Here is a 27,598-nt window from a genome sequence, read left to right on the forward strand (position 1 = left end):
AGAGAAGAAAAAGAAATAAAAGGAATACAAATTGGAAAAGAAGAAGTAAAACAGTCACTGTTTACAGATGACATGGTACTATACGTAGAGAATCCTAAATATGCCACCAGAAAACGACTAGAGCTAATCAATGAATCTGGTAGAATAGCGGGATACAAAATTAATGCGTAGAAATCTCTTGCATTCCTATACACTAATGATGAAAAATCTGAAAGAGAAATTAAGGAAACACTCCCATTTACCACTGCAACAAAAAGAATAAAGTACCTAGGAATAAACCTACCTAAGGAGGTAAAAGACCTGTACTCAGAAAACTGTAAGACACTGATGAAAGAAATTAAAGATGATACAAACAGATGAAGAGATATACCATGTTCTTAGATTGGAGGAATCAATATTGTGAAAATGACTATACTACCCAAAGCAATCTACAGATTCAGTGCAATCCCTATCAAATTACCAATGGCTTTTTTTTTTTTTTACAGAACTAGAATAAAAAATCTTAAAATTTGTATGGAGACACAAAAGACCCCGAATAGCCAAAGCAGCCTTAGGGAAAAAAATGGAGCTGGAGGAATCAGACTCCCTGACTTCAGACTATACTACAAAGCTACAGTAATCAAGACAATATGGTACTGGCACAAAAACAGAACTATAGACCAATGGAACAGGATAGAAAGCCCAGAGATAAACCCACGCACCTTTGGTCAACTAATCTATGACAAAGGAGGCACAGATATACAATGGAGAAAAGACAGCTTCTTCAATAAGTGGTGCTGGGAAAACTGGACAACTATATGTAAAAGAATGAAATTAGAACACTCCCTGACACCATACACAAAAATAAAGTCAAAACGATTAAAGACCTAAATGTAAGATCAGACACTATAAAACTCTTAGAGGAAAACACAGGAAGAACACTCTTTGACATAAATCACTGCAAGATCTTTTTTGATCTACCTCCTAGAGTAATGGAAATAAAAACAAAAATAAACAAATGGGACCTAATGAAACTTAAAAGCTTTTGCAAGGCAAAGGAAACTACAAACAAGACAAAAAGACAACCCTCAGAATGAGAGAAAATATTTGCAAATGAATCAACGGACAAGGGATTAATCTCTAAAAAGATTTATAAATATATAAATCTCTAAAATATATAAACAACTCATGCAGCTCAATATTTAAGAAACAAACAACCCAATCCAAAAATGGGCAGAAGACCTAAACAGACATTTCTCCAAAGAAGACATACAGATGGCCAAGAAGCACATGAAAAGCTACTCAACATCACTAATTATTAGAGAAATGCAAATCAAAACCACAATGAGGTATCACCTCACACCAGTTAGAATGGGCATCATCAGAAAATCTACAAACAACAAATGCTGGAGAGGGTGTGGAGAAAAGGGAACCCTCTTGCACTGTTGGTGGGAATGTAAATTGATACAGCCACTATGGAGAACAGTATGGAGGTTCCTTAAAAAACTAAAAATAGAATTACCATATGACCCAGCAATCCCACTACTGGGCATATACCCAGAGAAAACCATAATTCAAAAAGACACATGCACCTCAATGTTCACTGCAGCACTATTTACAACAGCCAGGTCATGGAAGCAACCTAAATGCCCATCGACAGACAAATGGATAAAGAAGATGTGGTACATTTATACAATGGAATATTACTCAACCATAAAAAGGAATGAAATTGGGTCATTTGTAGAGACGTGGATGGATCTAGAGACTGTCATACAGAGTGAAGTTAAGTGAGAAAGAGAAAAACAAATATCGTATATTAACGCATATATGTGGAACCCAGAAAAATGGTACAGATCAACTGGTGTGCAGGGCAGAGACGCAGATGTAGAGACCAAACGTATGGACACCAGAGGGGAGAGTGGCAGGGGGTAGGGTGGTAATGTGATGAATTGGGAGATTGGGATTGACATGTATACACTAATAAGTATGAAATGGATAACTAATAAGAACCTGCTGTATAAAAAAAATAAAGTTTTAAAAATAAATAAATAAAATAAAATAAAGAATGCAGACAGGAATTCTCTACCTGGGTTGAAATAAATAGCAAAGTCTGGATTTCATTAATAAAAATATTTCATATCAAGCCTATGAACAACCACTTCAAGATACCACTTCTCGTACCCTTTGGGGCTCAGACTGAGCTGACCATAAACTAAGCCCATTGTTTTAGACAACTTACTGTTATGAGTTAAGATTCTTCTGTGAATGGAAAAAACAAAAGGAGAAACATTTTTTCTTGGCTCCAGAGAACATATGTATCCTGACTGACATCTAACTCTGAGGCACTGCAAGCAGAAGCATTCAAATTCACAAGCTCTGATTTGCTGCTGTAGACAACAATGCGTTAAGTGACGCTGCTTAGTTTAAGTACTGAAAAGGAGGATTTTTCCTTGTAAACAGCAAAGTTTCTAAAAGGAAATCTTTAAGGTAGCTAACAGTTTTTGAAAAGTGACATGAAGAAGCCAAGTCCTTACCTTACAAAAGAACTTGATACGAGTCCAACAAATCCAACAGCAGCACCCACGACAGCTGTTCTCCGGCAACCAAACACGTCTGTGAAGACGCTGACAATTGGGCAGCAGAAGAAAATCATCCCCATGGAGAGAGAACTTACCCATGCTGTAAAAGAGGAAACAAAGGGACATTATGACATGGTAAATTCTATTTGTCCTTACCTAATAAGATATAATACATATTCAGAACAGTATTAATGCAGAAAAGGTATTACCCAGATTGATGAATGGGGGGAAGTTGGAATAAGTAACAAATCTGAATCACAGATGAAAGGACTGACCAATACTAATTATAATTAGCAAAGCAATTATTTGTGTTTAATGGAACTCTTAAAAAGTTTGTATTCTTAAATAAATCAAACATTCTCCTGTGACCTAATCACTATTAATCTCTATCCTGGTATCTATGGTTAATTTTAAGCAACTTCTAATCTATGGAAAGAAATTTATTTCAAAAAATTGAGATACGTTTAGGAACACATGCCTAGGTGATCAAACTGCAAAGAAATGATGACCACCAAACTCAATACAGTGGTGAAACTCAGGGGAGAAAAAGGAATTATAACCATCTGGACCCAGTAGATAAGAACTGAACATTTGTCTAGAGTCTGGGCTTTGTGCTTTTGTTAAAGGAATAAAGTAGTACACAGGTAGGCTGTTTGTTGACCTGGGTAACAGTTACTGTGTATTCACTTTACTTATAAAACCATACATACATTTTATCTTCTTTTCTGAAAGTATGCTATCTTTCACAATAGAAAAGATTTAAGAATCAGGTCATAATTTCCTGTTCTGATCTGTAAAGACCAAAACAAAAGGAAAGCCAAAAAGAGAAACATACTGAGTACAAATGATCATAAATTTGTGCCCAAGAAATGAGTGATCTTATAGGATATCAAGTCTGTAAATTCTTAAAAAGTATATAAACTAGTGGGGCCTAAGTGAACATGAGCTATAAAACAAACAGACCTGGGTCCAAATCCCCCATCTCTGTAAATACAATATATCCTTCAGCAGGTCACTTCCTCTGAGTCTGTTTTCTCATCTGGAAAGGGAATTGAACACAGACTTTTCCAGAATTATTAAGGATTAGAGAAAATGTATCTAAACCTCTGCATCTAGCACAGGAACAATTAATAATTCAGAGTTTTAACAACAACAAATTGTCTTATAAAATGAAACAGATGATCTCCAATGCTCCATCCAGCTCTGACAGTCTACTAGTATATTACTCTATTTCCTCAGCAAAGGAATTAAGTCCAGATCCTGTGCTAATGCCCATTTCTTAATAATGTGGTCCAAATGGATCTTCACCAGACTAACAATTTCATTTAATTCTTTGCCTTCTTACCTTTTAAATTATTTTTTTAATTATGTATATTTTAATCAGCCATAATTCTCTTTTCTTTCTTCCCTTACCAGAAAGGAGACTATGATCTTAAAACAAAACACAATGGGATGCAAATAGAGATTATCATACTAAGTGAAGTCAGAAAGAGAAAGACAAATACCATATGATATCAGTTATATGTGGAATCTAAAATATGGCACAAATGAACCTATCTACAAAACAGAAACAGACTCATAGACATAGAAAACAGACTTGTGGTTGCCAAGGAGGAGGGAAGATGGAGAGGGATTGACTGGGAGTTTGGGGTTGGTAGACGCAAACTACCACATTTAGAATGGATAAACAACAAGGTCCTAATGTATAGCACAGGGAACTATATTCAATATCCTGTGATAAACCATAATGGAAAAGAATATATAAAAAAAGAAAGTCTATATGTGTATAACTGAGTCACTTTGCTGTACAACAGAGATTGGTACAACACTGTAAATCAACTACACTTCAATAAAACACACACACACACAATGAAGAGACTGTACAAACAATGCAGTCTTGGCTTAGGTGCTGGTGGGGGAATTCAGAAGTGGAGAGCAGAGAGGCGATTGGCCAGATGAACTAGCACAACCTCAACCCCAGATGTGCAGAGCTGTTTAGTATGGGCTTGCTCAAGGAGAAGTGCAAATTTTTTAGTCTATGTTATATAAAAATGTCACTGATTTATAATAATTTAATCTTATTCAAAAAAAGTTTAGTCATCTATCCTGTTTATGAAACAACCTAGGCAGACTAGAAGAATAGCATCCTAACCTTTATTTTTGGATAAAGGTGCTTTTACAATTAAGTGAAACACCAACACTAAATTGGAGCCCACTTTAAGAAATCCAAGAGCGGAATTCCCTGGAGGTCCAGTGGTTAGGAGGACACCGCATTTCCACTGCAGGGGGCACGGGTTCGATCCCAGGAAACTACGATCCCGCATTCCGTGTGGTCCGGCCAAAAAAAAAGAAATCTAAGAACATACAGCAGCATTGCATGTAATGCTCACATAAGTCAAGGCACTTTTCAAGAATAAAAACAAGGCTTAATGCATTACCATAGATTTCGGACTACTGCAATGCCAAACGTGAAAATTTTTACAGAATTTTTATGTCCACTGAACATGCACTAACTGCAGGATATAATCAAATATAACTTTATTTTTGTCTCGGCTATCCTCTTAAAATGTATGCAGGGAGAAAATGTTCCCCCGGCACTGGATGACCACTCAGCAGGCCCACACGTTTCTTCTAGCCAGTGCTAAGTAACAAAGTCCTACAGTCACTTTAGGTTACAAACCAATCTTCACTAGGTAATCAAATCTCATTTCCCACCCCCAGCTGGGAAAAGAGTAAGCTCAGCTATGTCTTTTCCATGACCCTTCTCCCCTTCCCTAGCTGCTGTTGTCTCCAAAGTGGATATGAGAGAGAGGAGTGCTGGGAGACGGAAGGCAATGAGATTCCAACTTAAGAGGTCCTGCCAAAAGGCCTGTCTGGTGATGTCTGAAGTGGACTCTTTTCCTCAGATGCACTTCTGTGGGTTCTTCAGAGTCTCACCTCAGAGTTTCTTCTGGCTATAGCTCTACCGACGTGGACAGTTCAGTGGATAGTTCATTCTCCTCCTGGCTTTTTGGCTGTCACTTAAAAGACTCACTGTTGGAGCCTCATTGCCCTTCTAGGCAGTTTATTTGGGCAGGAATTAAAACAGCTCCAGGCCGCCTCTCTCCTCCACTAGGCCTGCCTCTGCTCTGCAGGAAGTATTCATATTTCCTTTGCCTGGACAAACACTGGAGTGTAGGCAAATTCCAACACAGCCTACCTCTTGCTGTGGGAGCAGTCAGCCAGCTACAGTTCTCTCCTTGACGGATTTCTCAGGGGATCCAGACCTCAGTCCTCTGTACCCGCTAACTGAAGAGAATTCTTTAAATCTCTAAGTGGTCCCTCTAGAGCTCCTCTCACTAGATATCAAGTGAGTCTGTACCCCCAGTTCTCCCATGGTGTGTGTGTGGGGGGGGAAGCAACAGCATAATTTTTAAAAGAATCCTCACAAAATGTTCTTCCATGACCCTTAAGTATCCTTCTTATGTGTTTTAGAGCCTCTAACTGGTTCTTGAACATGAAATACCCCACTTCCAAATTTCACACTCTTGTACCTTAATGCCTCTGCTAAAGTTCCAACATCTTTTTTTTCTTTTTTTAATTTTTGGCCACACCACGCGGCATGCAGGATCTTAGTTCCCCGACCAGTGACGGAACCCGTGCCCCTGCAGTGGAAGTGGGGAGTCTTAACCACTGGACCGCCAGGGAAGTCCCCCAACATCATTTTTTTTTAAAAATAAATTTATTTATTTATTCTTGGCTGTGTTGGGTCTTCGCTTCTGTGTGAGGGCTTTCTCTAGTTGCGGCAAGCGGGGGCTACTCTTCATTGCGGTGTGTGGGCCTTTCACTGTCGCAGCCTCTCTTGTTGCAGGTCACAGGCTCCAGATGCGCAGGCCCAGTAGTTGTGGCTCACGGGCCTAGTTGCTCCGCGACATGTGGGATCTTCCCAGACCAGGGCTCGAACCCGTGTCCCCTGCATTGGCAGGCAGATTCTCAACCACTGCGCCACCAGGGAAGCCCCTCCCCAACATCTTATGTTACAATAAAAATTAGGAACAGATGAGGTTAGGTCTATCTTCTGAGCAAATTCAAGAAGAAATTAATTCTTGTGAAGATTAAGCGAGACTCTTTTTTTTTTTTTTAATTTTTGGCTGCACTGCACTGCATGCGGGATCTTAACTTCCCGAACCAGGGACTGAACCCATGCCCCCTGCAGTGGAAGCAGGTAGTCCTAACCATTAGACCACCAGGAAATTCAAGAAATTCATTTTTTAAAAAACTTTTATTGGAGTATAGTTGGTTTACAATGTTGTGTTAGTTTCAGGTGTACTGCAAAATGAATCAGTTATACATATACATATACATATATCCACTCTTTTTTTCTAATATTCTTTTCCCATATAGGCCATTACAGAGAGTACTGAGTAGAGTTCACTGTCCTATACAGCAGGTTCTTATCAGTTATCTATTTTATATATAGTAGTGTGTGTATGTCAATCTCAATCTTCCAATTTATCCCTTCCCCTCTTATCCCCTGGTAACCATAAGTTTGTTTTCCACATCTGTGACTCTACTTCTGCTTTGTAAATAAGTTCATTTGTACCCTTTTTTTTTTTTAAGATTCCACATATAAGCAATATCATATGATATTTGTCTTTCTGTGTCTGACTTACTTCACTCAGTATGACAATCTCTAGGTCCATCCATGTTGCTGCAAATGGCATTATGTTGTTCTTTTTTATGACTAATATTCTACTGTATATATGTACCACATCTTCTTTATCCATTCCTCTGTTGATGGACATTTAGGTTGTTTCCATGTCCTGGCTATGGTAAACAGTGCTGCAGTGAACATTGGGGGTACATGTATCTTCTCAAATTATGATTTTCTCTGAATATATGCCCAGGAGTGAAATTGCTGGGTCATATGGTAGCTCTATTTTTAGTTTTTTAAGGAACCTCCATACTGTTCTCCATAGTGGCTACCAATTTATATCCCCACCAACAGTGTAGGAGAGTTCCCTTTTCTCCACACCCTCTCCAGCATTTATTGTTTGTAGGGTCTTTTAAAAATATTTATTTATTTATTTGGTTGTGCCAGGTCTTAGCTGTGGCAGGCGGGCTCCTTAGCTGTAGTGAGTGTGTGGGATCTAGTTCCCTGACCAGCAATCGAACGAGGGCCCCCTGCATTGGGAGTGCGGAGTCTTATCCACTGCGTCACCAGGGAAGTCCCCATTTGTAGATTTTTTTATGATGCCCATTCTGACCAGTGTGAGGTGATACCTCATTGTAGCTTTGATTTGCGTTTCTCTAATAATCAGTGATGTTGAACATCATTTCATGTGCTTTTTGGCCATCTATATGTCTCCTTTGGAGAAATGTCTATTTAGATCTTCCACCCGTTTTTTGATTGGGTTGTTTTCTTGATATTGAGCTGCATGAGCTGTCTGTATATTTTGGAGATTAATCCCTTGTTGGTTGCTTCATTTGCAAATATTTTCTCCCATTCTGAGGGTTGTCTTTTTCTTTTATTTATGGTTTCCTTTCCTATGCAAACACTTTTAAGTTTAATTAGATCCCATTTGTTTACTTTTGTTTTTATTTTCATTACTCTAGGAGGTGGGCCAAAAAAGATCTTGCTGCGATTTATGTCAAAGAGTGTTCTGCCTATGTTTTCACCTAAGAGTTTTATAATGTCCGGCCTTACATTTAGGTTTTTAATCCATTTTGAACTTATTTTTGTGTATGGTGTTAGGGAATGTTCTAATTTCATTATTTTACATGTAGCTGTCCAGTTTCCCCAGCACCATTTATTGAAGAGGCTGTCTTTTCTCCACTGTATATTCTTGACTCCTTCATCATCGATTAGGTGACCAAGAAATTAATTCTTGAATGAATATATTACTAGGCACTGTAAACTCATAAAATTTCTCGTTTTTGTAAAATTTTAACATGGCATGACAAAGAATCCAAGGTCTTATGGGTTTTATGCTATACACCATAAAAATGAAAGAGACTGTTGTTCTCTTTTACCCCTTCCAAGTCTGACTATGATTATTATTAATAACAGAAACTGAGAAACTGAAGACATAGTCACTATACCCACCATGGTAAAATTTTTGTTTAAAAAAATGCAAACTAGCCCTAATCCCTCTATGTAATTCAACCAAACACCCACACAGGGTTTCCTAATGTTGCTGAAGAGCAAATATTTTTCAATGGAAGAGGTACTATTTAAAATATGGAATAACAACTTTTCCGAGTAAAAGTGCCTATTATGTTCTAGGCACTATCCTAGGCTGCTGAGAATATAAAAACAACTAAAAGATTTCTCTACCTTCCAATAATTTCCATCTAGTAACATATATGCAAATAGAGGTCCAACCAGAACACCATACAGAATGTGCTAATCACCTTAAAAAACACAGATGTCAAAAAATATGTAATGAAGAAGGGCTTAAAGATCTCCTGAAATTTTACCAGCTTGGAATCCCTAATCAGCAAACATTGTTACAGACTGTTGTACCTTCTTCACATTTGCAATACTGTTTCTCAAATGTATGTTAGTAATAAAATACGGATACATTTTAAAATGCTAATGACTTCATAGTAGATCTCTTTCTCATTAGGTATTTCTCAATGAATTGTACTTTATATATTTACTACTGTTGGAGGAGCAGCGTACACATGTATCTAATGAATTGATTTTGAGGTTGTTGGCACTCCTCTATGATTCAAGTTAACTATAATACAAAAGCCCATTTCCCTTAAAAAAAAAAAAAAGAAGAAAGAAAGGCTTTAGAATGTGCTTGTATACTCTTATTTGAATGTATGTGTGTTTGATGTTACAGAGAGAAACATCCAAAAAATAGCCAGGTTGGGAAATCTTTTTTAAAACATAACAATCAGCTTTCCAATTTCCCTATCCAGACCCTCTTTGTTTCCAACTCCATACTAAGAACAAATCCTCAGCTCTCAGTGCATGGCCAAAGGAGAATGCAAATCACTCGGAGAAAGTGGGTAGGTTTAATATTTTAAAAGATTTTCACTTGCAGGTGTTATAATTATGCAGATGTAAATGACTGCAAGGACAAAGTGTTTACAATTGAAAACACCCACAGGGAAGATTTACTATAGTTATTTTAAGGTTGATAAATATTTTTTTGCCCTGTTTTGAGAGCTCCAACCCCCATTTCCACTTGATCTTGGCCTCTTTCAAGACAGCTCTGCTCTATAATATCTGAACCTTGGTCTAACAGCCTCAAATAAAATGAAACAATATATTAAAACTGAGATTAGGGGCTTCCCTGGTGGCGCAGTGGTTGAGAGTCCGCCTGCCGATGCAGGGGACACGGGTTCGTGCCCCGGTCCGGGAAGATCCCACATGCTGCGGAGTGGCTGGGCCCGTGAGCCATGGCCGCTGAGCCTGCACATCCGGAGCCTGTGCTCCACAGCAGGAGAGGCCACAACGGTGAGAGGCCCGCACAGCGCAAAAAAAAAAAAAAAAAAAAAAAAAATGTAAAATGAAAACTGAGATTAAAATGCAAAATAGTATTTAACAAAGTCCCAATGACTTTTGGAGCATGGTGCTCTCTGGCAACTACACAATTTAGGAATGAGTAAACTGTACTTGATTTGACCATTTTATTGCCACCCTAAAGGTTATTTGGTAGTTATATGTCACTTAGGAGTGGTTTTTAAATTATTTGCTATCAACTTCTGTTAATGGCATCGGAGTGAAGTGGTCAAGTAACTCCTCTTGCAGATAATAACTGTGTGTAGCGGGGGGGGGACTTATTTAAACACAATGGAAAATGTCTAAAAACAGAAGTTGGAGGAGAGTTTACACTTGAGAAGCTGAAACCGGAAGAAATAAGAATTACAAGTTTGTGGGCTTTCCTGAGGATCAACAAACTATGCAGGTGCTGGGTAGACTAGTAAGGGGTCAAACTAAAGAAAAGCAAGAGATGGAGAAAAAGAAAAGAAGCAACAGTTGGAAACTGTATGAACTGAACAGAGATAGCAGCTGCTACCTAGCACAGAGAGACAGACTTTGCAGTCTGAGTCCAGGCAAACTAACTGCCTCCTAAGAACAAAAACTCAATAACCCTTGGAAGAACACAAGGGAACCAGAGTTGCTTTAAATATTATCTACAATGTCCAAGTATTGAACCTAAAATTACTAGACATGAAAAGAAACAGGTAATCAATATTAATTGACTCTGAATGGACTAAGATGTTGGATTCAGAAAACAAAGACTACAAAACGTCTATTACAATTATGTTAGAAGTATTAAAGGATAATATTTTCAAAGAAGTAAGTTAAAATATGGTCTTATTGAGGGAACAGATAGTGAATCTCAACAGTGAAATGTAAACTAGAAAAAAATGGAAATTCTAGGGGTGAAAAGTACAACAGCTGAAAAAAATGCATTTCAATAGGATCACTAGCAACTTGGAGATAAAACTTAAGAATGAATCTGGGAATTTGAAGACAAAAATTACCCAATCCCAGAAAAGAGAGAAAAATAATATTGAAAAAGAATGAACAAAGTCTTAGAGACCTGTAGGACAAAAATCAAGAGGCCCAGGGACTTCCCTGGTGGTCCAGTGGTAAAGAATCCACCTTAAAATGCAGGGGACGCAGGTTTGACCCCTGGTCAGGGAACTAAGATCTCACATGCCGCAGGGCAGCTCCGCATGCCACAAGTACTGAGCTCACGCACCTCAACTAGAGCCCGTGTGCCACACACTACAGAGCCCATGCACCCTGGAGCCTGCACGTCACACTAGAGAAGAGAAAACCCACATGCCACAACTAGAGAGAAGCCCGCGCACCACAAGGAAGAGCCCATGTTCCACAATGACAGATCCTGCATGCCTCAACGAAGATCCCACGTGCCAAAACTAAGACCTGACGCAGACAAAACTAAGTAAAACAAATAAATAAATCGTTAAAGAAAAAAAAAATCAAGAGGCCCAACATAAATATAACTGAAGTCTTAGAAAAGAGAGAAAGAGAAAAGAGCAGAAGCGCTTCCCTGGTGGTGCAGTGGTTAAGAATCCACCTGCCAATGCAGGGGTCACAGGTTCGAGCCCTGGTCCAGGAATATCCCACATGCTGCAGAGCAACTAAGCCCGTGTGCCACAACTACTGAGCCTGTGCTCTAGAGCCCATGAGCCACAACTACTGAAGTCTGCGTGCCTAGAGCCCGTGCTCTGCAACAAGTGAAGCCACTGCAATGAGAAGCCCGTGCACCACAATGAAGAGTAGTCCCCGCTCACTGCAACTAGAGAAAGCCACACACAGCAACAAAGACAAGGAAGGGAGGGAGGGGGAAGGGAGGGAGAAGGGAGGAAGGGAGGAAGGAAGGAAAGAAAAGAAAAGAAAAAAGAGCAGAATAAAATATATGAAGGGCTTCCCCAGTGGCACAGTGGTTGAGAGTCCACCTGCCGATGCAGGGTACATGGGTTCATGCCCCGGTCCAGGAAGATCCCACATGCCGCGGAGCGGCTGGGCCCGTGAGCCATGGCCGCTGAGCCTGTGCGTCCGGAGCCTGTGCTCCGCAACGAGAGAGGCCACAACAGTGAGAGGCCCGCGTACCGCAAAAAAAAAAAAAATGTATATATATATATATGTATATATGAAGAAATAATGCCCCCCACCCCAAAATCACAAATTTTGTGAAAAACATTAACTTACAAAAACAAAACGAAAAACATTAACTTACAAATCTAAGAAGCTCAGAGAAATGCCAGCAGTATAAACTCTAAGCAAACCATTCCTAAGCACATCATGGTTAATCTTCTGAATGCCAAAGATAAAAAGACAATTCTGAAAGCATCCAGAGAAAAACGACATACCGAGGGAGAACAAAGATACCATTATCAGTTGGCTTCTCATAAGAACTAATGGAGGACAGAAGACACTAGAACTGTCATATTAAAAGTGCTGAAAGAGAATAAACTGTCAATCATGAATTCTACAACCAGCTACTAGCCTTCAAAAAGTGAAAGCAGGGCTTCCCTGGTGGCCCAGTGGTTGAGAGTCCGCCTGCCGATGCAGGGGACACGGGTTCGTGCCCCAGTCCGGGAAGATCCCACATGCCGCGGAGCGGCTAGGCGCATGAGCCATGGCCGCTGAGCCTGCGCGTCCAGAGCCTGTGCTCCGCAACGGGAGAGGCCTCAACAGTGAGAGGCCTGTGTACTGCAAAAAAGAAAAAAAAAAGTGAAGGCAAAATAAAGATATTTTCAGATAATAAAAACTGAGAGACTCTGTCACCAGATTTCCACTGCAAGAAATCTTAAAGAAAGTTCTACAGACTGAAGGGAAATGATACCAGCTAGCAATTTGGGTCCAAAGGAAGGACTGAAACATACAAACACACACAACACACTGTTTTCTCATGATTTCTTTATAAGATATATGACTGTTTAAAGCAAAAATTATAACACCGTATACAGATGTACTATATACATGACAACGACAGTGCTAAAGATGAAGGTAAATGAAAATATACTGCCACAAGATTCCTATATTTCATCTGAAGCAACTTCATATCAACTTAAAATACACTGAGATGTATGTTGTAATCCCTAGAGAAAGCACTTTAAAAAATGCAAAGAGATACAGCTTGAAAGCCAATAGAGAAATTAAAATTGATTACTAAAAATTAGTTAATTAATTAAAGGAAGGCAGAAGAGAAAGAACAGAAGAACAAGAGGCAGATGAGGGACATAAAAAACAAACAGCAAAATGTCAGACCTAAATATACCCATATCAGTAATGACATTAAATAAAGACTCCAATCAAATGACAATATTGTCTAACTGGATAAAAAAAAATCAAGCATCAATTATATTCTGTTTAAAGAGATGCACTTTAAATATAAATACACAAATAACTTGGAAATAAAAAAGATATGTCATGTAAATAATAACCCCAAGTACGCTGGAGTGACTGTACTAATATTAGACAAAATACACCTCAAGACAAGTAGTATTACTAGAAACAAAGAGGGCTACTTCATAATGATAAAAGTCTCAACACATCAGGAAGATATAACAACGACAAGCTTATGTACATCTAATATAACACAGCTTCAGAAATACAGGAAGGAAATGTGATCCCTACCTTATACCATATTTTAAAATTACCTCAAAATGGATCACAAAACTGAAATGTGAAACTGAAAAGTATAAAACGCCTAGAAGAAAACATCGGAGAAAATCTTTTGTGACCTTGGGTTAGGCAAAGATTTCTTAGATACAACATCAAAAACATAATCCAGGGACTTCCCTGGTGGCACAGTGGTTAAGAATCCGCCTGCCAATGCCAGGGACACAGTTTGATCCCTGTTCCGCGAAGATCCCACATGCCACGGAGCAACTAAGCCCATGTGCCTAAACTACTGAGCCTGCGCTCTACAGCCTGCAAGCTACAACTACTGAGCCCATGTGCCACAACTACTGAAGCCCGCACACCTAGAGCCCACGCTCCACAACAAGAGAAGCCACCACAATGAGAGGCCTGCGCACCACAGTGAAGAGTAGCCCCCGCTCGCTGCAACTAGAGAAAGCCCTCGTGCAGCAAAAAAGACCCAACACAGCCAAAAATAAAATAAATTAATTATTTAATTTAAAAAATATCCACCAAAGAAAAGGGAACCCTCCCACACTGTTGGTGGGAATGTAAATTGGTGTAGACACTATGGAGAACAATATGGAGGTTCCTTAAAAAACAAAAAATAGTTACCATACGATCCAGCAATCCCACTCCTGGGCATATATCTGGAAAAACAAATACTTTAATTCAAAACGATACATGCACCCCAATATTCATAGCACTATTTTCAATAGCCAAGACATGGAAGCAACCGAAGTGTCCATCAACAGATGAATGGTTAAGAAGACGTGGTATATATGTGTGTGTGTGTATATATATATATACACACACACACACACACACACACACACACACACAAAATGGAATACTACTCAGCCATAAAAAATAATGATATAATGCCATTTGCAGCAACATGGATGGACCTAGAGATTATCATATTAAGTAAACAGGAAAGAGAAACACAAATACTATATTATATCACTGATATGTGGAAACTAAAATATGATACAAATGAACTTATTTACAAAACAGAAACACCCACAGACATAACAAACAAACTTATTACCAAAGGGGAAAGGGGGTGGGGGAGGGATAAATTAGAAGTTTGGGATTAGCAGATAAAAACTACTATATATAAAATAGATAAACAACAAGGTCCTACTATATAGCACAGGGAACTTTATTCAATATCCTGTAATAAATCATAATGGAAAAGATATGAAATATATATTTATATGTATATATCTGAATCACTTTGCTGTACACTAGAAACTATATAATATATATATACGCATGTATATACATCTGAATCACTGTGCTGTACACCAGAAACTAACACCCTGTAAATTGACTATACTTCAATTTTAAAAATAATAATTTCAGGGGCTTCCCTGGTGGTGCAGTGGTTGAGAGTCTGCCTGCCGATGCAGGCTACACGGGTTCATGCCCCAATCCGGGAAGATCGCACATGCCACAGAGCAGCTGGGCCTGTGAGCCATGGCCGCTGAGCCTGTGCGTCCGGAGCCTGTGCTCCGCAACGGGAGAGGCCACAGCAGTGAGAGGCCCGCGTACCACACACACAAAAAATAATAATAATGATAATAATAATTTCATTAAATAGCAAAGAAATAAGAGAGAGCATAGGAAAACAATATAAAAGATTAACAAAACTAAGAGGTGGTTCTTTAGAAAGATAAACAAAACTGAGAAGCCTTTAGCTAGACTAACCAAAAAAAAACAAAAAAGACAGGACTCAAATAATATTGTAAAGGTACATGTACAGCATGGTGACTACAGGTTAACAGTACTCTATTGTACACTTGGAAGTTGCTAAGAGCATAAATCCTAAAATGCTCACCACAAAAATAAAATTGTAACTAGGTGAGATGATAGATGTGTTAACTAACCTATTTGTGGTAATCATTTCACACTATGTATGTATATAAAATAAACACACTGTACACCTCAAAAAAATAGAAAAATCCCACCAGGCGCTCAGAGCCAGGCACCATGCTTGATGCTGATGAAAAGCTATCCCTCCCCAGAGAAGCTCACAATCTAACTTAATTACAAAATCTAGACCTCAGTCAAGATGACACAGTGAATTCATCCTCTGTTCCAAACACAAATTAACAATACAGTCAAAATATTTTTTAAAAAAAGAAAAGGATACTGACAAAAAAAAAAAAAAAAAAACACCTAGCCATGAGCTACAGACTAGCTGCAAAAAGGGATGGGGCAGTAAGTAGAGCCTGCCTGCTGGGGCCCAGGTCAGGAAGCAGGCATTGGCAATTGTAAAGAGGACAGAACGTGCTCCCTGTGAGATAGAAAAGGAGAGCCAAGCTCACCGGCTGAGGTGAGAGCAGAACTCCCCCCACACCTTGTGACAGGAGGCTAAAGGTGAGAACTTAGTGATTCCTATATACATTAAAGATTTGAGGGCTTCCCTGGTGGCGCAGTGGTTGAGAGTCCACCTGCCGATGCAGGGGACACGGGTTCGTGCCTCGATCCGGGAAGATCCCACACGCCGCGGAGCGGCTGGGCCCGTGAGCCATGGCCACTGAGCCTGCGTGTCCAGAGCCTGTGCTCCGCAACGGGAGAGGCCACAACAGTGAGAGGCCTGCATACAGAAAAAAAAAAAAAAAAAAAGATTTGAAACCCTACAAGCCTCTAGGGGAGGAGGATACAGACTCAGCCTCATGACCAGGCCCTGAAACAAGGTACCCACTGGCTCTCTGGCTGGGTCTGTAAGATTTTCAGTGTTACCGTGGAACAAGAAACTTAAAAGGCCTAATTCTAAACTGAGAATTCAGGGAGCCAGGTGGAAGAAAGTATAAACCGTTAGGTAGGGAGGGTAAAAAAAGGAGACAATCAAACAAAACAATATACCTCCCACTCAGAATGATTCTGTAAACTCAAATTCCAAACAACCGAAGCCAATCCAATGCTAAGACAGCCAACAAAATCACCAATTAGCAAATACAGTCACTCCAGATGAAATTAACTCTATAGACCAATCTGACCACTCCAAAATGACTATGTTTACAACTTTCGAAGAAATAAAATAATAATTTTCATTTTAGAAAATAAGAAATTATGAAACAAATAAGCAAAAATAAAACAAATACATTAAAAAATGAACAAAAACAATGAAACAAGCAAAACTAAAACAAGTGCATAAAAAAGTATTCATTAGAAATTCTGGATATGAAAAAAATAGTCACTGAAATTAAAAAATTCAATAATGGAAAAAACTTTTTATTCCAGATTACAAAGCTAAAAAAAAAAACTTTAGGATCTTAAAATAAAGGAGAAAATCTTGACCTCATGATAGAAAAGGACTTCCAGACATAAGCATAAATCATGAATGAAAATATGGATAAAATCTGACCTCACTAAAATACAAATTCTGTGCAACAAAAGACACTAGAATCAAAGCAAGAAGAGATGAGCCACAGAACGGGAGATCACTGCAGTACATATCACTAGTAAATTATCATCTTGCATGTATAAAAATAGCCTGTGAGTCATTAAGAAAAAGACAGCGCAGCAGAAAAACAGGCAGAAGAGTTGAGAGGAAATATACAAAAGAGAAAACACAATGGCCAACTAACATTTACAAAGATGCTCATTAGCAATCAGAAAAATGCAAATGAAAAGAATAATAAATCACCATAATTTGGCAAAAATTAAGAAGTCTGACCACACCATGTTTTAGCGAGACTATGGGAAAATAAGAACTCTTATGCATACCAACATAAATTGAAATAACCACTGTGAACAGTAATTTGGCAACATCTAGCAAAGCCAAAGATGTGCATACCCAAATTCTAGCAATTCCACTCCCAGGTGTGTACACCAGAGAAACCTAACACATGTGCACAAGGAGACATGATTAAGAATGTTCACCAAAGCATTGTTTGTAATAGTAAAAGAGCTGGAAACAACCTAAATGCCCATCAGCATTAGAACAAATAAATAAATGTATTAACATATACAATGGAATACGGACTCACACATATGAAGTAACAGTATAAAACATGATGGAAATAATAAAAGCAAATTCAGGAGAGTGATTACCTCTGGGAAGGCATAGATAAAGATTAGGAATGGAGAAGGGTACAAAGGGGACTACAATTGATTCTGTAATGTTTCACATCTTTTTAAAAGGAGAAAACACTAGAATCTGACTACTAAGTAGTTATATAGAACAGGCATTTGTTATATTATTCTCTACATTCCTCTGTCTGAAATACTGAATAAAAAAGATACATAAAGTTAGTTTTCAGATCCTCAAAAGGTTATTCTAGCAGAGGCAAAATAGTTTTACAAGAAAGGGCTAAAAACAGAGACAACAATTTCAAACTCCCTCCATTTTAAAGCTTGCTTTAAAAATGAGAGAGACGTTATTCTGGCAAAATGGAAACCTTCAAATCTCACTTACTAGACGCGGGCCTCACACTGCTGTGGCCTCTCCCGTTGTGGAGCACAGGCTCCGGACACACAGGCTCAGTGGCCATGGCTCACGGGCCCAGCCGCTCCGTGGCATGTGGGCTCTTCCCGGACCGGGGCACGAACCCGCGTCCCCTGCATCGGCAGGCGGACTCTCAACCACTGCGCCACCAGGGAAACCCTACTAGTTCTTTTAAAACATGAATACAACAGAAAGAGTGGAGTCAAGAGGGCAAACTAGGAGGACGTGGAATTCGCGTCTCCTCACAACTACGGCACCTGCCAGGCCAACGGTGGGGGACCACAGACACCTAAGGGGACAGGAGGAACCCCCAGCGACGGGGTAGGACGTGGGGCATGGGGTGGGGTGAGGGGGGAAGAGAAGTGGAGGCGAGATGGGACTGGTGCCCCTGAGGGGCAGCTGGGGGAGGGGAAGGGATCCCACGCCCTAAGGGGGAAATTGGGGGGCCATTGGGAGGGCAGAGGATCAAAAGGTAGCTTGGCCAGGCTTCCCCTGCCCACTTGGGCCCCCAGAAGCCTGCTGAGATCCCGGGCCTGACTCTCTGCCCACCAAAGCCCCCTCCAGCCATGCGGGTCCTGAGGTAATTGAAGGAAGGTAAGGGGGAGCACAAGTAAAGGCCAGACCTCCGGGACCAGCACCCCTGAGGGGTGGCTGGGGGAGGGGAGGAGTTCATACACCCAGCGAGACCCACCCATGGTTAGGGGTCCAGTGGTGACGGGGGAAACCCTGGGGGAGATGGTGGGGGAAGGGCGCAAAGGAACGGAAGGGAACAGGGCCAGTGCTTTCCCTGTCAACTTAAGCACTGGGAAGCTTGTTGGGTTCCCGGGCCTAATTCTGTGCCTCCTGTCGCGCAGAACCCAGGCCCTGCCCCTACACCCCCACTAGGGCCCTACCTCTACACTCCAAGACCTCCTCCAACACGCTAGGCCTAAACCCCGCCCACACAGCCTCACTCAGGGACCTACCTCCAAACTCTGGAACTCCACACTCCAGAGGCCCTCCTTTCCATGTGCTGCCTCTCCCTTTCCACGCAGGTCCTAAGGAGAGGCCCCGACCCACGCTTCAACATCGCCCCGCCTAGGCCCCACCCCACGCTCAAACGTCACCCCACACGCACACCCGCCTAGGTCCCGCCCCACCCAAAACCAGACCCTGCCTAAGTCCCACCCCTGCCTAAATTCCACCCCCATAGACAAGTCTTTTTTTCTTTTTTCCTCTTTTAGATTGGGGTTCTGTTTTACCTTGTTGATTCATTGTTGTTGATTCTTTTATATTTTTATTTTTCCTAATAAATATTTTATTCTTCTAATTTTATTTTATTCTTTATACTTTGTTAGTGATCTCTCCTTTTGGCTTGTTCTCCCCCCTTTTCTTTTTTTTTTTTTTTTTCTTTTTTCTGTGGTGGTTTTATTTTACCTTGTTGCAGTTGTTTCAATTATAGTTTTATTTTTCATAATATATTTTTCATCTTTCTAAATTTGTTTTTTATTCTTTAATATTGTACTGCTCCTTTTTTTCCTTCTTCTTCTTCTTTACCACACCACGAAGCTTGCAGGATCTTGGTTCCCAGGCCGGAGGTGAGGCCCGAGCTCCTGTGGTGGGAGCTCCAAGTCCAAACAGCTGGACTAACAGAGAACCTCAGACCCCAGGGAATATCAATTGGAGTGAGGCCTCCAGGAGGTCCTCATCTCAGCACCAAGAGCCAGCTCTATCTAACTGCCTGCAAACTCCAGTGCTGGACATCTCAGGCCAAACAACCAGTAAGACAGGAATACAGCACCACTCATCAAAAAAAAAAAAAAAAAATGAAATGACAAAAAAATTTGTTACAGACGAAGGAGCAAGGTAAAAACCTACAAGACCAAATAAATGAAGACGAAATAGGCAACCTACCTGAAAAAGAATTCAGAGTAATGATAGTAAAGATGATCCAAAATCTTGGAAACAGAATGGAGAAAATATAAGAAATATTTAACAAGGATCTAGAAGAACTAAAGAGCAAACAAACAGTGATGAACAACACAATTACTGAAATTAAAAATACTCTAGAAGGAATCAATAAGAGAATAACTGAGGCAGAATAACGGATAAGTGAGCTGGAAGATAAAATGGTGGAAATAACTGCCAGGGAGCAGAATAAAGAAAAAAGAATGAAACAAATTGAGGACAGTCTCCGAGACCTCTGGGACAACATTAAACGCACCAACATTCGAATTATAGGGGTCCCAGAAGAAGAGAAAAAGAAAGGGTCTGAGAAAATATTTGAAGAGATTATAGTCGAAAACTCCCCTAACATGGGAAAGGAAATAATCAAGTCCAGGAAGCACAGAGAGTCCCATACAGGATAAACCCAAAGAGAAACATGCCGAGAAATATATTAATCAAACTATCAAAAATTAAATACAAAGGAAAAATATTGAAAGCAGCAAGCGAAAAGCAACAAATAACATACAAGAGAATACCCATAAGGTTAACAGCTGATTTTTAAGCAGAAACTCTGCAAGCCGGAAGAGAGTGGCAGGACATATTTAAAGTGATGAAAGGGAAAAACCTACAACCAAGATTACTCTACCCAGCAAGGATCTCGACAGAGAAATTAAAACCTTTACAAATAAGCAAAAGTTAAAGAGAATTCAGCACTACCAAACCAGCTTTACAACAAATGCTAAAGAAACTTCTCTAGGCAGGAAACACAAGAGAAGGAAAAGACCTACAATAACAAACCCAAAACAATTAAGAAAATGGTAATAGGAACACACATATTGATAATTACCTTAAATGTAAATGGATTAAATGCTCCAACTAAAAGACATAGACTGCCTGAAAGGATACACAAATAAGACCCATACATATGCTGTCTACAAGAGACCCACTCAGACCTAGGGACACATACAGACTGAAAGTGAAGGGATGGAAAAAGATATTTCATGCAAATGGAAATCAAAAGAAAACTGGAGTAGCAATTCTCATATCAGACAAAACAGACTTTAAAATAAGGACTATTACAAGAGAAAAAGAAGGATACTACATAATGATCAAGGGATCAATCCAAGAAGAAGATATAACAATTGTAAATATTTATGCACCCAACACAGAAGCACCTCAATACATAAGGCAAATGCTAACAGCCATAAACCGGGAAATCGACAGTAACACAATAATAGTAGGGGACTTTAACACCCCACTTTCACCAATGGACAGATCATCCAAAATGAAAATAAATAAGGAAACACAAGCTTTAAATGATTCATTAAACAAGATGGACTTAATTGATATTTATAGGACATTCCATCCAAAAACAACAGAATACACTTTCTTATCAAGTGCTCATGGAACATTCTCCAGGATAGATCATATCTTGGGTCCCAAATCAAGCCTTAGTAAATTTAAGAAAATTGAAATTGTATCAAGTATCTTTTCTGACCACAACGCTATGATATTAGACATCAATTACAGGAAAAAAACTGTAAAAAATACAAACACGTGGAGGCTAAACAATACACTACTAATTAACCAAGAGATCACTGAAGAAATCAAAGAGGAAATCAAAGATACCTAGAAACAATGACAATGACAAAGGCAACTACTGAAGCCCGTGCACCTAGAGCCCATGCTCCACAAGAAGAGAAGCCACTGCAATGAGAAGCCCACGCACCACAAAGAAGAGTAGCCCCCACTCGCCACAAGAGAAAGCCTGTGCACAGCAACGAAGACCCAATGCAGCCAAAAATAAATAAATAAATAAATTTTTTTTTTTTTTTAAATCTTCCAACAAACAGAAGCCCAGGACCAGATGGCTTCACAGGCGAATTCTATCAAACATTTAGAGAAGAGCTAACACCTATCCTTCTCAAACTCTTCCAAAATATAGCAGAGGGAGGAACACTCCCAAACTCATTCTACGAGGCCACCATCACCCTGATACCAAAACCAAAGATGTCACAAAACTGAAAACTACAGGCCAATATCTCTGATGAACATAGATGTAAAAATCCTCAACAAAATACCAGCAAACAGAATCCAACAGCACATTAAAAGGAGCATACACCATGATCAAGTGAGATTTATCCCAGGAATGCAAGGATTCTTCAATATATGCAAATCAATCAATGTGATACACCGTATTAACAAATTGAAGTATAAAAACCATATGATCATCTCAATAGATGCAGAAAAAGCTTTTGACAAAATTCAACACCCATTTATGATAAAAACTCTCCAGAAAGTAGACACAGAGGGAACCTACCTCAACATAATAAAGGCCATATTTGACAAAGCCACAGCAAACATCATTCTCAGTGGCGAAAAACTGAAACCATTTCCTCTAAGATCAGGAACAATACAAGGTTGCCCACTCTCACCGCTATTATTCAACATAGTTTTGGAAGTTTTAGCCACAGCAATCAGAGAAGAGAAAGAAATAACAGGAATCCAAATCGAAAAAGAAGTAAAACTGTCACTGTTTGCAGATGACATGATACTAGACATAGAGAATCCTAAAGATGCTATCAGAAAACTACTAGAGCTAATCAATGAATTTGGTAGAGTAGCAAGATACAAAATTAATGCACACAAATCTCTTGCACTCCTATACACTAATGATGAAAAATCTGAAAGAGAAATTAAGGAAACACTCCCATTTACCACTGCAACAAAAAGAATAAAATACCTAGGAATAAACCTACCTAAGGAGACAAAAGACCTATATGCAGAAAACTGTAAGACACTGTTGAAAGAAATTAAAGATGACATAAACAGATGGAGAGATATACTATGTTCTTGGATTGGAAGAATCAATATTGTGAAAATGACTATACTACCCAAAGCAATCTACAGATTCAATGCAATCCCTATCAAATTACCAATGACATTTTTCACAGAACTAGAACAAAAAATTGCACAATTTGTAGGAAACACAAAAGTCCCCGAATAGGCAAAACAATCTTGAAAAAGAAAAACACAGCTCGAGTAATCAGGCTCTCTGACTTCAGACTATGCTACAAAGTTACAGTAATCAAGACAATATGGTACTGGCACAAAAACAGAAATATAGATCAATGGAACAGGATAGAAAGCCCAGAGATAAATCCACGCACATATGGTCACCTTATCTTGGATAAAGGAGGCAGGAATATACAATGGAGAAAAGACAGTCTCTCCAATAAGTGGTGCTGGGAAAACTGGACAGCTACATGTAAAAGAATGAAATTAGAACGCTTCCTAACACCATACACAAAAATAAACTCAAAATGGATTAAAGACCTAAATGTAAGATCAGACACTATGAAACTCTTAGAGGAAAACACAGGCAGAACACTCTATGACATAAATCACAGCAAGATCCTTTCTGACCCACCTCCTAGAGAAATGGAAATACAAACAAAAATAAACAAATGGGACCTAATGAAACTTAAAGCCTTTTGCACAGCAAAGGAAACCATAAAAAAGACAAAAAGACAGCCCTTAGAATGGGAGAAAATATTTGCAAATGAAGCAACTGACAAAGGATTTAATCTCTAAAATATACAAGCAGCCCATGCAGCTCAATAACAAAAAAACAAACAACCCAATCCAAAAATGAGCAAAAGACTAAATAGACATTTCTCCAAAGAAGATATACAGACTGCCAACAAACACATGAAAGGATGCTCAACATCGCTAATCATTAGAGAAATGCAAATCAAAACTACAATGAGGTATCACCTCATACAGGTCAGAATGGTCATCATCAAAAAATCTAGAAACAATAAATGCTGGAGAGGGTGTGGAGTAAAGGGAACCCTCTTGCTCTGTTGATGGGAATGTGAATTGATACAGCCACGATGGAGAACAGTATGAAGGTTCCTTAAAAAACTAAAAATAGAACTACTGTATGACCCAGCAATCCCACTACTGGGTATATACCCTGAGAAAACCATAATTCAAAAAGAGTCATGTACCACAATGTTCACTGCAGCACTATTTACAATAGCCAGGACATGGAAGCAACCTAAGTGTCCATCGACAGATTAATGGATAAAGAAGATGTGGCACATATATACAATGGAATATTACTCAGCCATAAAAGGAAACGAAACTGAGTTATTTGTAGTGAGGTGGATGGACCTACAGTCTGTCATACAGAGTGAAGTTAGCCAGAAAGAGAAAAACAAATACTGTATGCTAACACATATATGGAATAAAAAAAAAAAAAGGTTCTGATGAACCTAGGACCAGGACAGGAATAAAGACACAGACATAGCGAATGGACTTGAAGACACGGGGAGGGGGAAGGGTAAGCTGGAATGAAGTAAGAGAGTAGCACTGACATATGTACACTTCCAAATGTAAAATAGCGAGTGGGAAGCAGCTGCATAACACAGGAAGATCAGCTCAGTGCTTTGCGACCACCTAGAGGGGTGGGATAGGGAGGGTGGGAGGGAGACACAAGAGGAAGGGGATATGGGGATATACGTATGCATATAGCTGATTCACTTTTTTATACAGCAGAAACTAATACAACACTGTAAAACAATTATACTCCAATTAAGATGTTTAAAAAAAAAAGGAAAAAACAGAAAAGCTCTCTGTTATCCCCCCCACCCCCTCCATCACTTCTGTATACCAATAGCATTTCATGATGCTTACAGTTGAGAAAAGCACCTTTGGGGGCTACAAATTCCTAAATGCTGGCAGTTAGGATCATAGTTCTGATTATGATCTAAGGCATACATTTGCCTTAAAAGTGTCAATACAAGTAGTTTGAGGTTATATTCTATGGTTTCACTCATACTGACTGCCTGGCTAACTTGTGTCTACAATTCTCAGAAACCTCATTCTCACATAAAAACACCCAAGTCTTATCTCACCTGTAAGATGAAAACCTGAGACTTTTCTGCTTTTTTAAAAACGATTTTTAGGGCTTCCCTGGTGGCACAGTGGTTGAGAGTCCACCTGCCGATACAGGGGACACGGGTTTGTGCCCCGGTCCGGGAAGATCCCACATGCCGCGGAGCGGCTGGGCCCGTGAGCCATGGCTGCTGAGCCTGCGCGTCCGGAGCCTGTGCTCCGCAACGGGAGAGGCCAAACAGTGAGAGGCCCGCGTACCGAAAAAAAAAAAAAAAAAAAAAGAATTTTATTTTAGAATATTGTTAGATTTACAGAAAAATCGCGAAGACAGTATAGAGAGTGCCCATATACTCCCCATCCAGTTTCCCTGTTAACATCTTACATTAGTATGGTACACTTGTCATAAGTAATGAACCAATAACGGTACATTATTCAGTCTGTACTGAAGTCCATTCTTCATTCAGATTTCCTTAGTTTTAACCTAATGTCCTTTTTCTGTCCCAGGATCCCAGCAAGGACACCACCTTACATTTAAGTCATCATGTCTCCTTAGGCTCCTCTTGACTGTGACAGTTTGCCATTTTCCTTGTTTTTGAAGACCTTGACAGTATTGAGAAGTACTGATCAGATATGTTGTAGAATATTCCTCAATTGGGATTTGTCTGATTTTTTTCTCATTAGATTGCAGATCGGAGGTTTTTAGAAGTCAGACCACAGAAGTGCCACATCATCACTTCATATCAAGAGTCCATAGTATTAACATGACTTCACTTTTGACATTAACCTTGATCACCTGGCTGAGATAGTATCTGTCAGGTTTTCCCACTGTAAAGTTTACCTTCTATTCCCCCTTTTCATACGGCATTCTTGCAAGTCGCTAGCCACAGCCCACATTTAGGGAATAGGGAATTATACTCCACTTCCTTGAGGGCAAAGTATCTACCTACATAAATTATTTGGAATTCTTCTGCATGGGAGATTTTTCTATTCTCCTACATGTACTTAGTTATTCAATCATTTACTTATATCAATTTGGACTCATGGATATTTATTTTACAATTTGACTTATAATCCAATACTGCTTTATTTGGTTGGCCATTGGGAGCTCTTTCAGTTGGCTCCCATCACCCTTTGACATACCCCAATTATTGTGGAGGAGGGTTTTCTTGTGGGTTTTTGTGAGGGTTTTTTTGGTTTTGTTTTGGGTTTGTTTTTTTGTTTGTTTGTTGAGTACTTCCTCCTGGCTTTCTGGTACTATAACATGCTCCAGGCTCATCGTGTATATTTTCTGCTCCAGCCCTATTTCTCTAAAGAGCCCTGGTTCCTTGTATTAGAGAATGGTGTTAGAAACCAAGACCTGGGTGCTAGGAGTGCTTGTTGCTACAGAGGTGCTGTTGCTTCTAGGCCTGCTTAACTGACAGAGCTGGAAATACAAGCATGTATTTACACATATGTAAATGTATTTACACATATGTATTTACAAACACCCATGTACATACACATATCTATAAATATTCTCTATATGTAACTATTCATATCTATATTAAACTAAACATGAATTCGTACTGTTATCTCCAACTCTAATCCATTATTGCATGAGTCATTCTAACCTTCTCCCTTGCTTGTCTGTACCTTCCATTTTTACATTGAAAATCTCCTACTTTTCACCTCAGAAAGTTACATAAGTAAAAGGGGAAATGAACTTATGCTTTGAAAGGAATCACTTCTCCAAATAAGCATATTTTTCTGTCTTGTTCATAATATCAAGACACTATAAATAAAGAACTTTAAAGCAACACTGATCACCCAAATGTAAAGCGAACTAAAACTTCTCTTCCCCATATCTTCCAGGTCATGGCATACATAGAAAATAATAACATTTGTACAGCCCACTGAGGCAAGATAGACAAGGCTTCTCATGGATGGAGGCAATGGCTGGAGGCAATGGATCGGGGACCTGGGACTCAGAAGCACTGAGGGAATCAACAGGGATGCTCACCCGTAACCATTCACCTCGCCTGGGAAGCACTGAACTGAAGTAACATAGCTCTAAGCACTACTACACAGATTTCTGGAATTGTGTATCACACACTCCTCCTAATATATGAAAAGTAACAAAGTTCACGGTTAAAAAATATGGGTGTCTCATACCCATATCAATGGCTAAGTCTCCAGGGTTCACCTTTAATTGATGGCTCTGAGAAATTCAAAGTAGTAAACTTACAGCCTTGAGTTTGAGGATTTTTTTTTTTTCACTCCTAACTTAGATTCACAATTCTGGCCTCTAATACAAAGCTCCTCACTTCTTCTTTATTAAAACTTACACCAAGAGTACTGAACACTTTCTAACCTTACCACTGTTTAAAGTAGAAGATAAAATCCCCCAGCCCACGTCCATAAGGCAGTGTGCTAGTCATATGGCTAAATGTGGGTGTTGATTAGGTTCTCAGTTTCCACAAGAGGATGCCAACCTGACAGTCTGCTGGTTTGATCGCTAAAGGAGATTAACCCAGGATCTCTCAAAATACCCACAATACAGGTCCTAAACTCCTAGACAGCTCTTATCAAAAGACCTGTTGAAAGCAAGCATATGTAAAGAAGTTGGGAAAATTGTACAGTGCACCCTCCACATTA

The 27,598-nt window shown here is 39.5% G+C and overlaps 1 protein-coding gene across 1 annotated transcript in view; it reads right to left on the minus strand.

Annotated features, from left to right (window-relative positions):
• The window catches only part of SLC16A10 (solute carrier family 16 member 10), a 137,177-nt gene that overhangs the window by 47,513 nt on the left and 62,066 nt on the right, over window positions 1–27,598 (minus strand). Inside the window, exon 2 of the mRNA XM_060030084.1 lies at window positions 2,514–2,658. Coding sequence (XP_059886067.1) covers window positions 2,514–2,658 — 145 coding nt within the window. The remainder of the gene's footprint in view (window positions 1–2,513; window positions 2,659–27,598) is intronic.

This window comes from Delphinus delphis, chromosome 14, assembly GCF_949987515.2.
Source record: "Delphinus delphis chromosome 14, mDelDel1.2, whole genome shotgun sequence".
Classification (NCBI taxonomy): domain Eukaryota; kingdom Metazoa; phylum Chordata; class Mammalia; order Artiodactyla; family Delphinidae; genus Delphinus; species Delphinus delphis.